General features: G+C 37.0%; 1 protein-coding gene across 2 annotated transcripts in view; it reads right to left on the bottom strand.

Annotated features, from left to right (window-relative positions):
* Positions 1-322: 322 nt before the first annotated feature.
* The window catches only part of SAMD9 (sterile alpha motif domain containing 9), a 28856-nt gene continuing 14749 nt past the window's right edge, over positions 323-14429 (bottom strand). For both annotated transcript variants that reach the window (XM_058525596.1, XM_058525588.1), the window contains one exon: positions 323-8096. In XM_058525596.1, coding sequence (XP_058381579.1) covers positions 3322-8088 — 4767 coding nt within the window. In that variant the 5' untranslated portion in view covers positions 8089-8096 and the 3' untranslated portion in view covers positions 323-3321. The remainder of the gene's footprint in view (positions 8097-14429) is intronic.

Consider the following 14429-nt stretch of genomic DNA (forward strand, 5'->3'; position numbering starts at 1 on the left):
TGCTTTATGCTGGTACTTACACTTGTAGATTATTATTTTAAGTGAATCACTAAAATATGTGCTTAAACTATATTTCTTGCCACTAGGAAAAGATGATGACAGCATCTCGCTAAAAGGTAGATTTCTGGATTTCAAACTGAACAATTTCCTCCTTCCACTAATGAAAGGAAATGTACTTTTTGACTTACTTGGAATGTTTTCAGTGGTGACGCAGGGCGCTCAGAAGATAAAAGCTGCCTTAGAATTGGAAACTTGGCTACAATATTATGATGATAGTGTACATACATATTTAAGTTTTAAAAATACAGAAAGGAACAGAGAATAATAGTATACATATTTTAATTGGAGCTGGGATTCTTGACAATAGAGAAGGTGAAAAAATAAAATATTTCAGTGCATATGAACTCTTTTCTAGTATGTTCCAAGTTGTGCAGCAGGGAGACCTTTGGAGGAGCAAGGGTTATAAAAATAAGTGAGAAAATAAAGTAAAATTAAAAAAAAGAAATAAGTTAGTCTGTTTAATAAATGATCTTCCCTTTGGTATTACTTTCTGAGAGCTTTTTTGCTAATCCACATTCCAAATAGCCGGAAGCAGAATTTCATACAGTTTCCAAAGCTCATTTGTTCAGGCCACCATTTGTTTTGGGAGTGTTGATAAGCATTTTCTTTTGAACACTGAGTTGGGAAACTGCTGTATTACAATGATCTAATCAATGATTTTCAAGGGGACAGTTTTTAAAAATTCTGATTACTTTCTCATTCTAGGCTGTATCTGAATTGGGAGATACAATATACAACTTGGAAAGACCTCTTGGGGGGTTCTGTTCAATTGAGAACTGCTGGCCTATGGAAGAGTAAATTATTAATATTTAAATCTCACATTCCAAATTTCTGTTTTTGAAGACCAAATTCCATGGACCTAAGGAAAATATAAAGCTAAATAGGTAAAGAGAATTATGATAGATCAATGTTTGTCAAATTCATCCAGCATAATTTGGCTATATTTTTACCTGCAAAAGGAAAACTCACACACATTTATTACTCTGCCATTCCTTGGAAAAGTGGACCTGGATTATTATAAGATGAAAAATAGATTTTGTGTGTTAAAAGGTTGTTAAATTTTAACTTTAGTCCTAAAATGATAGAAATCAGATATCAAAATTAGGTGATAAACAAAAATGCATATTTCAAAGTAAATGTCCGTGAACCAATTAGACAATTAGTTCTTAAACAAAGACATAAAAGAGTTGACAGCATACAGCAAGGGTAGGCAAACTTTTTCTGTAAAAGGCCAGATAGTAAATATTTTAGGTTTGCGGGCTCTACGGTATCTGTTGCACCGACTCAACTCTGTTGTTGCAGTGCAAAAGCAGCCAAAGCCAATACTTAAACAAATGAGCATGGCTATGTTCCAACAAAACTTTATTTAAAAGACAGGCTGGATTTGGCCCACAGGCTGTAGTTTGTCCCCCACTGGCATTGAGAAAGAGTGGGTTTATGGAAAAGTTCTTTCGGCAAAATTTCTCCCAATGACCACGAGAACATCATCTCCAGGCTAGAGAGAGAGGGGCTTGAAGAGGACCACTTGGAGTGCCTGACCTGTGTCCTCCTGACGTTATAGGGCATGCTGTTCCCCAGACTGGAAATTAGCTGCAACGCCTACCAATGGTAGAACAAACATCCATCAGTGTTTCCCGTGCATCCTAGGAAGGTCATGGGAGAGAGAGCACCTATACAAGTTGGTCTAATTTGAGTTCAAAAGAATCACCTGGAAAGGCAAGAGGACTCCAACAGAGATAGTTCTGTATAAAGTAGACTGAAATCTGGGACAGAGTGGGAAGTGGCCCCAGAGAAAAGTGTGACTAGACACTCTCATTTGTAGATTGAGACTGTGTCACAGCATTTTTTTTAACCAAGAGTAAGCTGATAAGTTATGGAGCTGAACTTTCATGCAGGAGCCAGGGAAAAATCTCCCTCAGTGAAAAAATTTGAATGGAATTGTGAAGATACAAACAAACTGCACTTTTTGTTTTACAAATGTTTTATAACAGAAAATTTCAAAAACACAGTCCAAAGAAGAGAGAAAAGTATAATGAACTCCCACGCACTCATCATGCTGCAATTGTTAACTCAGCTATACTGCCCCTCCACTCTCCTTTCACCATCCCCATACCCCACACATGTAATTACTTTGAAACATATCCAACATCTGTATTTCCTTTAAATTGGAAGTAAGATCCAGAGCCTTGATCAGATTCAAGTTCAATTATCTCATGGGTGATGTGTGCACTCCTACAGCACTTCCAGGCCAGAAAGTCTGGCTCTCTCTCCGCAATGTTAATATTGATCAGGATTTAGGACAGTCTGATTCATCTGTTATAAAGTTCTTTATCAGCTTTTTATCAGTTTTGGCAACCATTGACAATTGCCCATATCCATAATTTCATTAGAGAAAATTACATTTTGATTACAGCTCACTGACTGTGCTTGTTCAACGCATATGGTTATATAGGTTGTATGTATACTTGCTAGTACGTAGGGATCTCCTGGACGGGGGACTCATTAGTCTTTTCAGAAGAGTCCTTTTTGTTCATTAACCTTGGAGTTCGGGTGTATTTTTGCTTGTTTGTAAGTCTATAAGCTCATTAGCTGTAGAGACAAATTTCACTTTTGCTCAACTGCCTCCTACTGCATGAAAAGGTAGTCTAATTCTCCAGCCTATTTTGGTAAGATCTGCTGACTTCTATGGATATGACCTTCAGAGAATTGGTTGGTCCTCTTCTTTGAAAGACTCTTGAGTGTCAATTACATGGTGCATTTCTGTTCTGCCTGGTAAGAATAAATGTTGCTTGGCAGTTGGAGAGGTTTTCACTTTTTTTGTGAAATAGTTTCTCAGATATTGTAATGTCTTGGAACGATAACTATTTTTTCCTATTCTGAAAAATTTTCACATTTGAGAAGAAAGTAGACAATCTTCCTCAATCTATGCCTTGGTTGGGTAATTGGGAGAAGTGGTGGGGTTCTGTGTGGCTGAATTATTACATTCTCCTCTCTTAATTCCATCTATATTCTTATCTTGTCATAAATGGTGTTATCCAAACCAAAGAAGATATTTGATACTTTCCAAATCTCTCACTCTTTCCTTTTTCACCACAGTCTGTGTAGGACTCATAACATGCTTAAGAGGAAATACAAATATTGTGTTACAGGGCTGAAAAGCCAGGGGCTGTACCTGTAAATTTGCCAATTTAAAGTATAGATCTTGGGTCTAAAAAAAATTAGGTGCTACTGAGACCACATTCTTGGAGGGAGATCAGGCTCTTAAATAATCTCAATGTCATAAGCAAGTGGGCCTCCAATGGAAAACCCCAAGTAAAAAGACACTTTCTCTATGCTTCTGCCACTTCTAAGTTGACCGAAGAAAGCAGGTGTGATGGGTATTGTGATATTTTCATTGATTCCATATTCTATGTATAAACAATTATTTTCAGCTCGTCCCTTTAAACGAAGCAAAAGCTCTTGAACTTTTTTCTCCTTCCATACATCTCCACTCTGCCACAAGGAATTAATATCAGGTGTCTTTCCAAAGCATTGATCAATTTTTCCTTTGTGAACAAGTCTGTTCATATTGTTACCTTTCCCAAGAAAAAAATATGCAATTGGCTGCTTTGTACGAAACAAATGTTTATATTGCCCCTTGAAAGAATTTTCCAATGACCGAGCATACTTTTCCATTTGTTTAGAATCTTGATCTAGTTGTTGGTTTTCTGGCCAGAATAAGAGGGAAGCTAGGAAATAAGGTTCTGAAAATCGATAAGTCAGTCCTGTTTGTTGCAAGACTTCTCGAAGGTGATCTTTCAGTTTTCTAATTGGTGTCACTATTTTGGAGGTAGGTTTAATACAGTAGAGAATGATATTAGCCAAGATGAAATTTTGCTTTTCTTTTGGCTGGATTTTGACAGTGCATTGTTCAGAGAGAAAAGTATATTTGTTCACTATATCTTCCATGGTCCTTATAACATCTTCTTGATTTTTGATAAGATTTTCCAAGAGCCCAGAAAACTTGTCTGCTTTTAAAACTTCTAGGCTTCTCCGACACAGTTCTACTTGAAGTGGGGAACTAAGCTTTGATCCGAGATCTTTCTTTTGTGTTTCAACTGAGGGACCAAATATATCTGCATACTTCTTAAAATATCCAGCCACCTTTCTCCGAGTTCTCGCCTCTTCATTTTGCTTAATGTTGTTCCTGGGTTTTAGAAGGACAAAATAATCATCAAAAAAATCAAAGGACTTTTTCAAAGAAAATTTCAAATTAGTCAAATAGGGAATAAAGTTCTTGAGGGCTAATTTAAATTCGTTGTTTGGATCCCCAGGAATATCACTACTTCCTGATATAAAATTGATCATATCTCTTTTAGACAATTCATTTTTACAGTCAAAAAAAGGAATGAGCTGAAGAATCTGGATTGTGTAGAGCCCAACTTCTATCTCTCCGTGATAACCAGCTAAGTTGTAAGTATCATACCGCCTTTTTGACGTCTGATAAAACCTTTCCTTCCCTTCATACTGTCTATCTTCACTTTGCTGTTGAGATTCTTTGAATGAATTTGCAGCATGTACTGCTAAATCCAATAGATCAGTTAGATTATCAGCTGAAATGTTCCGTTTTTTTCCATTATCCTCTATCCACCATCTTATTTTACTTTTGTAGACTTGGCCCAGTGTATCTGAGATATAAGAATTGTCTGGTTCTTTCTTTTTTGCTTCATTTGCCCATTTGAGAGCATTGCTAAAGTCCTTCTCTTTAAGGTAGAAATGTCTTGCTAACGCTTGGCAAATGAATGCATTTGAGCTGAACCGATGAATACCTTCAAGCAATACATCTTTAACTGCCACATTCCCTTCATCTCTATGTAACGCTTCAATGAAAGGGGAAAACAAAGTTCCTGTTTCACCTTCATGTTCATTGCGCTGTCTTGTGAGCAGCAGTGTTTGTATATCTTCTAAAAACTTGCTTTTTCCTATACCAGTTTCATAGAACAAATTTTCTGTTAGCATATCCAGTATAATTTGACTTTTATCCAAGTGATAGCTTATCCTCAATTCTTCCAGTGAGCGCATGGCAATCAAAGGGTGAATAATGCGCACTCCACAGTATTTCCCACATTCCACCACCTCTGTTCTTATCAGAATTGTAGAGTAGGTGCCCATCTTGTCCTCAAGTTTTTCTGGTCCCCAGAAAACCTTCTTGTTTGTGATTCCTAAGAAATTTTCACACTGTGATAGTGAAATGGTGGTATCAGGCACATATGAGTTAAGAAGAGCTAGAAAAGAAAAGAGCTTTGCTTCCTTGGTGGAAATATTTTGTCCTTTCAGGATATTCCTGACGACATTTTTTATGTACTCTTCATTAAAATTGGTTTTCATGATCATGAAGGAATAAAAATCTTTAAAGTTTTTATGTTGCTCTTCAATTTCTTTCAATTTAAGCTCAAAAGCTCTCTGCTCTTTGGGAGACAGTTTTTGTATTAGGGCGATACTGTCTGAAATCTTTGCACTTTTTTCAGGATTCTGTGATCTCATGCAATTTAGGATGATCACTAGAGGTTTCTCATATCGAATGTACTTATTAGCTATAGCTGTTTGAATAGAGACCTGCAGAAGATAGACATTTTCTTGTTCTGCAAAATCGTCAACAAGGAGCAGTACAGGTAAGTATTCCTGATGGTTTGTTGCTCCATAGGTGATTAAATTAGCCACTTGTTCTCCGATTTCAGAAAAATCCATTGTCTTGTTTTTCAGCACAGCACATCTGAATTTCTTTCTTAGTTCCCAGAGAATATGCATAGCCAAGGTAGTCCCACCACAGCCTGGATGATGATATAGATGAATAATTTTGACACATGTTGGTTTAGAAGAATCTGCCCAGTTTTGAATCATTGCTTCAAGTCTTTCATATTTATCCCTTTTGACAAAAGATGAAGAATAGTTTTCAGAAGAAAAGTAGAAGTTCCACCATGATACTTTACCACCTCGATAGAAGTCTTCCTCTTTTGATGCCTTGAATTCAAGTAATTTATTTTTGTCTTTCTCTAAGAGTGTACCTTCACATTCATTTTCACAGAGAATTTCCAGAGCAGTCATGATATCTTCTTCCTTTTTCAGAAGGACAGTAGATGAACCAACAGATGGCAAAAATCTCTTTGAAGATTGAGTCACAGATTTTAGTTTAAGAATAGTGCCATTTATCTCTTCAAGACTTAAAGCAGAAATACATTGGTTTGATAATTCATCTTGCTGTTTTGTTAATCTTGCTTCAAGTAGATCTTTCCATCCCTGACATATGTGTGAGTGTGCACAAATACACAATATATTTTCCATTCCTTTGAGATCTTGGTAGAAAGCACAGAAGGTCTCAATAAGGGGGTCTCTTGGGTCATCCACGGAGGAGAGTAATAGAAACACCACCAAAAACTTCCCTCTTGGCATTATGTCTTCCTGTGTAAGAAATGAAATCAGTTTCCTGACTTCAGATGCTTTTTCTCTTTGCCAGGAACTTGGATCTAGGGGTTTATATTTTTCACTGTCAAGGTCTACCCTGCCATTGCAGAAAATCCAGCTGGGTTGTTGATAAAGATTCAGACTAGCAATCTTCTCATTTGGTGTGGTTTTCCCCTCCATGTATAAACTTGGAAAGTGAAGGTTTGCCACTCGGTTTTCTTTGTAAGCTTTGACTACCCCCTTGCTCTCAGATTCAGGATCAAACTCCAACACAGCAAACCATTGAATTTCCTGTAGGAAATCTAAGTGTTTTGTTTGATTTGGATGGCATTTATTTGTTACAAGAATGTACCAGTCATAGGATGAATTATCTAGCAAATCCTGATTTCCTGTCAACAATTTAATGAGCTTTGGTCCCTCACTCTCTTTTTTGTTTGTTTTTACTCTGTATCTTTCTTCTGCCTCTCTTCTAGACTCTGCCAGTGTTTTTAAATCTAATTTAAATGATTTGAAATCTGCATTATTTTTCACTATGTCTTTGGAGCTGGCCCCATCTCGCACAAAGACTGAGAATTTTGAACTTTGTGTCCATGTTTTGTTGTTGTAATTTTGCATTTTAATCTGGAAATAATCATGTTCACATTCAGAGTATTTTGGAATGACATCCACTTCAATAACAAATCTATCAGATGGCGTACTGTTTGGCAGTAAAACTTCTACAAATCTTGGCTCTCGAATGCACTTCTTTGCTTTTTGGACCTGATGGTCTTCAAAATACTGGCAGATCATCAGATTGAAGTGGTCAATGAGGGTTTCCTTGGTCACACTGGTGACTTTCACGCCAACAATTTTTCCGTGGGGCTTGTCTTTGACTCCAAAATGAATGGTGCCATTGGTACGTGAATTCATACAAGCTGAAGCAAATCGGAAAACCTCATTGCTAAATTTCATCTTAACATCCTCTTCTGTGGCTCTTTCTGTATTCGTGAATGCTTTGAATTCATGTATTGGATCAATGAGATTGAGTGGTCCTGTTTCAGGCTGTAGACTAAAATTTAATTTGTAACGATACGGATCACTGAATTCATCAAAAGGGTATGAGATGCATGTTAGTTCTATGGATGGCTGCTTTTCCTTTGTGTCATCTATTTCATCTTCTGTGAACTCAGTTTTTAGTGACTTAGATTCTTTAGTAACTGTACTCTTTGTAGAGGCATTAGCCGTATCTGATTTCTCTTTATCCTTTTGTTTTTGCTTTGAAGTTTCCCCATTTTCCTCTTGCGTCACAGTTTGTGTTTTAGGAAAATTTTTACTGCCTTTTTTCTTCTTACCTGTCTGAAGAGAATCTTCAGAGGATGCTGCCTGCAATTCTTTGAATAGCTGTTCTATTTGGATAGCTGGTCCATGTGTTATGCCCATCTCAACAAGGTGATTTTTAGTTAACCACTTCAAAATTGCTCCACTCACATCTTGTGCAATCAAGATTTCTCTGTGTTTTTGGTCAATTTTATGACTTTCTAACCACCGATTTACATCCTCTTTTGTCCAGTCATCTGTATTTTTTGGCAGATTCAGTTCCACTGCCATTCTGATACCTATATATAGAAAAAGAAAAATGACTTAGTACTTTTATAAGTAAATTTTTAAAATAATTAGTTAATTCTTCAATAGATAATATATACGTGTCTTATAAAATTTAAAAAGTTCAAAAGGATATACCTACTATGTAATTATCCTCCTGAGAGGAAATTACCATTACTAGTTTCTTCTGTATTCTTCTAGAGAAATACTACCAAATACAAATACATAACATTTTCCCCCCACATGAAGGCAACATACTATACACAATTCTAGTCACCTTGCTTTATTTACTAACTGTATCTTAGGGATGCTTCCAGTCAATATATGAAGAGATGTTTCATCCTTTTTTTTTTTTTCTTGGTGAGGAAGATTAGCCCTGAGCTAACATCTATTGCCAATCTTCCTCTGTTTGCTGAGGAAGATTGGCCATGGACTAACATCCGTGCCCATCTTCCTCTACTTATATGTGGGATGCCTGCCACAGCATGGCTTGACAAGCAGTGCGTAGGTTTGTGCCTGGGATCCAAACCCGCAAATCCCGGGCCACTGAAGTGGAGCCCACAAACTTAATCACTACGCCACCGGACCGGCCCCTGTTTCACCAATCTTAATAGTTGTTTGCTATAATATGTATTACTTGTATTATTTAAAAATATCCAATTCTGCTATAGAAAATAAGAGAAACAAAGGAGGATATATAAAACTAAATAGAGAAAGATGTATGAAATAAGGAGGATATATGAAACTAAGCATAGAAGCAAATAGTTTGTGAAATATGATAGATGTTGCTAAAGTAAATAGAGCATCTGAGTGTTAAACATAGCTAGGAAGAGACAGAAGGGCCAAATAGATATTAAATATTCATGAGACATACTTGAAACACTTGATATTTTTGAGATCTTAATTGGTCACCCTTTGTGACACCCATTCTGATCCTTTGTGTCCTCTACTCAAGAAACATAAATAAAATCCAGAGTAGCTTATCAGGCTAATTGATGAGCCATAGCTGTGGTCAGGCATACGTGCCCCTCTGCATCTCTCTGATTAAAGCAAGTGTATGTCACTGACCCAGGGTGTCTTCTATCTGTTGATCCCAGTTAGACAGACCTTAACTCTGGGTTCTCAAAATTACACAATCAGTAGAGAATTCTGATATAGCAGAGCAGGAGAGAGAGGCTATATGAACTTGCATAACTCAAGTAATGAGATCTTTCTACCCATCTTGTACCTTATCCAAAATATGTTACCCATCTCTTTCCCTGTACTTTTTGTTGTGTATTTTAATTGATTTAATAAGGCATGTGCCTCAAGCATCTTAAATTGGTCTGTGAGCCATTCTGTTCCATGATTTCTGTGATAGCTTGCTGGGTAGTGAACTTGGAGGCTACTATTATATGAAAGTAATTTTTCATATAATAATTGATAATAGCTGATTCTTAGGCAGTAACAAATGGCATTACTTTTTGGTCTGCAAATGTGCAGACTACTATCTGGAAAATTAACGGCAATCTGGGTTATAGAAACATAGCAATGGTTAGAAAAAATAAAGTCCAAATAATAATAGTCAGCTTTAAGTACTATCCAAAAGTGGCTCCCAAAATATAAGCCATTCCAATGACTCCATCATGGGAAAAATCAAAATAACAGAGGAGATAAGCCTGGGGAATTGTGGCAAACAGCCTATATAGGCCCACTTCCATGAAATAATACACAGGAATATTGCCTCCCAGTGATAGATACAAATTTAAGATTAGGATTTACCCTCCCTTCCAGACATAGAGATGCCAGAGTGATGGTCTAAGGTTAAAACTATTATTTTTTTGGTTAGTAACTCCTATATGCATAGAAAGTGAATAAAAAACATACCTTACAGCTACATTAATATAAAAATAGGCAAAGATATGTAAAATTGGTGGAAACTGTACTCCTCTACAATACTACAACTATCAGAAACTTAGAGGACTTAATGCTTTCTAAAAAAAAGTTAATTAGATGAAGTTTCTTTCAGTAATTTTTCCTATAGAGATTACAAAGCTCAAACTTAAGCTGGGGAGGAAAAAAAAGAGTTGAGGGGGGGAAATTGCTTTAGGTTTACTAATATTTAAAGTAATCCCATTTTGTGGGACTATATCAAACTTAAAAATTGTGCATCAAAGGACACAATTAACAGAATGAAAAAGCAAGCTATGGAATGGAAGAAAATATTTGAAAATCATATTATGACTTAATATCCAGAATACATATAAAAAACTCCCACAACTCAACAACAACAACAAAACAAACAACCCAATCAAAAAATGGGCAAAGGACTTGAACAGACATTTCTTCAAAGATGATCTACAAATGACCAACAAGAACATGAAAAGATGCTCAACATCACTAATCATTAGAGAATTGCAAACCAAAACCGCAATGATATATCATTTCACAACCATCAAGATGACTACTATAAAAAAAAAAACACAGAAAATAACAAGTATTGGTAAGGCTGGGGAGAAATTGGAAAGAATCCTTGTGCACTATTGGTGGGAATGTAAAATGGTGCAACTTACCCTAAAGGAATTATTCAAGGAATTTCTCTAAACAGAAAGGAAATAATAAGAGAAGGAACCTTGGAACCTTGGGAAGTAAAAAAGAACGTGGTAAGCAAAAATATTGGTAAATATAATAGACTTTCTCCTCCTCAGTTTTCTAAATTATGTTTGATTATTGAAGCTCTGTCTGATATGGTTCTAAACGTATGTAGTAAAAATATTTAAGATCATTATATTATAAGTGGATAGAGTAAGGGGATATAAAAGGAAGTAATATTTCTACACTTCACTCAAACTGCTAAAATAACACCATTAGACTATTGTAAGTTATGTACATATAATCTAGAGCAACTACTAAAAAAAGTTACACAAAGTGGTACACCCCAAAACACTGTAATAAAAGTGGAATTGTAAAAAATTTTCAAGTAACCCACAGGAAGTCAGGAAAATAAGATAGAGAAATGAAAAACAGACAGAACAAACAGAAACAAAAAGTAAACTGATAGAGGTAACTCGTAAAATATCAATAATTACATTAAATATAAATGGCCTAAATACAGAAATTAAAAGACAGAATTGGTAGAATGGATTCAGAACATGATCCAACTATATCCTGTCCACAAAACACTTGCTTGAAATATAATGATATAGGTAGGTTGAAAGTAAAAGTATGAATAAAGGTACATAGCACAAATATTAATCAGTAAGGGCAGGAGTAGCTATATTAATATCAGATAAAGTAGACTTCAGAGCAAAGAAAATTACCAGAGACAGAGGGGTATTATATAATAATAAAAGGGTTAATCCAACAAGACAACATAGCAATCTTAAAAGTGTATGCACCAAACAAGAAAGTTGCAAAATGTTTGAAGCAAACACTGATAGAACTTTTCAGTTTTAGACAAGTCTACAATTATAGCTGGATATTTCAACATCTTTCTCTCAAAAGTTAATAGAACAACTAGACAGAATATTAGTGAGAACAAAGAAGAATTCAACACCATTAACCAACAGGTTCCAAACCACATCCAACATATCACTTCAAACCCTGTAGACATCAAAAGGACAATAAGGGAATACTATGAACAACTTTACACACATAACTTTGACAACTCAAATGAAATGGACCAATTCCTCAAAAAATACAAACTTCCACAACTCACTCAATATGAAATATATCATATAAATAGTCTCATAACTTCAAAGAAAACTGAATTTTTAATTTAAAAAAAATTTCCCCCAAAAGAAAATCTCTAGGCCCAGACAGATTCTCTGGAGAATTCTACCAAACATTTAAAGAATTATCACTGATTCTACACAATCTCTTCCAAACACAGTAAAAGAGGGACTACTTCCCAATTTACTTTATGAAGCTAGTATTATCCTGATAGCAAAGCCTCTGTGGACCACCCTTCAGGTGGGCTCCCATGGACCCCACTCCTGCCCTGCCCCAGTGTGAGGCCAGTCCCTGAGGCCCCAGGCTTCAGGCAGTCTCCTGCAGACCCAGGCTTTCACCTTACCCTGGTGCAGGGCCAGCTCCTGTGAACTCAGGTTCTCTGCTTGCTCCAGCACTGAGCAGGGCCCTATGGACCCATACTCCATATTGGCTCCTGCAGACCCAGGCTCTCGGCCTGCCTGTACCTCCAAGCTGGCTCCCAAGGACACAGGCACATGGCTTGCCTCAGCACCAGGCTGAATTCCAAGGACCCCAGCTCCGGGCCAGCCCCTGTGGCCCTAGGCTACAGGCTGACCATTGCAGTGCCAGGATCTAGGCCTGCCCATATGGACCCAGGTCTCAGGCCCACCACCATCACCTTAGGAGCCAAGACCACCCCATCAACCCAAGTGCCAGCCCACCTCTGTGGACCTAAGCACCAGGCCAGCCCACCTGCTGACCTAGGCACCATATCTGCCTGCTCGAGGACTCCAGCAACAAGCCCACCCTGAGACTCTACCAGACAGCTCACCAGAATCTCTGGACAAGCTAAGTGGTGAAAGGCTTTCCCTGCCTAAGCGAGTCTGTAAAGACCGAAGAGGTGCCTATTTCTTCAAATGTGCAGATAACAATGCAAAGACACAAGAATCATGAATAATCAAGGAAATATGACACCAAAAAAAGAAACTAATAAAGCTGTAATAAATGATCCTAAAGAAATGGAGATCTATGAACTGTCTGACAAAGAATTCAGAATAATCCTTTTAAAGAAATTTAGTGAAGTACAAGAAAATACAGATAGACAATTAAATGAAATTAGGAAAATAATGCATGAACAAAATGAGAAGTTTAACAAAGAAACAGAAACCATTAAAAAAAACAAACAGAAATCCTAGCATTGCAGAATACAATGGTTGAATTAAAGATTTCAACAGAGAGCTTCAATAGCAGACTCATCCATGCAGAAGAATCAGTGAACTTGAAGACAAGACAATTAAAATTCTCGATTCAATGGAGCAAAAAGAAAAAAGAATGAAAAAGAGTGGATAAAGCCTATATGAATTATGGGATACCATTAAAAGTAGCAATCTATACATTATTGGAGTCCCAGAAGGAGAAGAGAGGAAGAAAAGGACAGAAGGCTTATTTAAAGAAATAATGGCTGAGAACTTCCCAGATCTGGGGAGAGATTTGGACATCCAAGTTCATGAAGCTCATAAGTTCCCCAAAAGTTTCAACCCAAAAAGATCTTCTCCAAGACACATTATAATAAAACTATCTAAAATCAAAGACAAAGAGAGAATTTTAAAAGCAGCAAGAGGAAAAGAATTCTTCACATACAAGGGAACCCCTAGAAGGCTATGAACAGATTTCTTAGCAGAAGCCTTATAGGCCAGGAGAAAGGAAGATGATATACTTAAAGTGCTGAAAGATAACAACTGTCAACCATAAGTACTTTACCCTGAAAAGTTGTCCTTCAAAAATGAAGAGGAGATAAGGACTTCCCCAGACAAAAGTAAAGCTGTGGAAGTTCATCACTACTAGACCTGTCTTATAAGAAAAGCTAAAGGGAGTTCTTTGAGTTGTAATGAAAGTATGCTAACAAAATGAAAAAATATTAAAGTATAAGACATTGTAAGGGTAAGAATATAGTCAGATTCATAATACTTTAATACTGTAATGGTGGTACATAAATGACTTTTAACTCTGATATAAAAGTTAAAAGACAAAAGTATTAAAAATAACTGTAGGTAAAATCATGTGCTAATAGATACACCATATATAAAAGATGTAAATTATGACATTAATAACACAGAATGTGGTGAGACAAGTTAAGTTAAAGTGTAGAGTTTTTGTGGAAGTTGTTATCAGCTTAAAATAGACTGTTATATCTGTAAGATGATTAATGTAAGCCTCCTGGTAACCACAAATATAAAACCTGTAGGGGCTGGCCCTGTGGCATAGTGGTTAAGCGCACGTGCTCCGCTGTGGCGGCCTGGGGTTCGGATCCCATGTGTCGACCAACACACCACTTGTCAAGCCATGCTGTGGCAGCGTCCCACATAAAGTAGAGGAAGATGGGCAGGAATGTTAGCCCAGGGCCAGTCTTCATCAGCAAAAAGAGGAGGATTGGTGACAGATGTTAGCTCAGGGCTGATCTTCCTCACACAAAAAACAAACAAACAAACAAAAACCTGTAGTAGATATACAAAAGGTAAAGAGATAGGGCCAGCCCCATGGTCAAGTGGTTAGGGTTCCACGCACTCCATTTCGGTGGCCCAGGTTCGTGGGTTCGGATCCCAGGTGCAGACCTGCTCCACTCATTGGCCATGCTGTAGAGGCATCCCATATACAAATTAGAGGGAGACAGGCACAGA

This window comes from Diceros bicornis, chromosome 3 (genome assembly GCF_020826845.1).
Source record: "Diceros bicornis minor isolate mBicDic1 chromosome 3, mDicBic1.mat.cur, whole genome shotgun sequence".
Classification (NCBI taxonomy): Eukaryota; Metazoa; Chordata; class Mammalia; order Perissodactyla; family Rhinocerotidae; genus Diceros; species Diceros bicornis.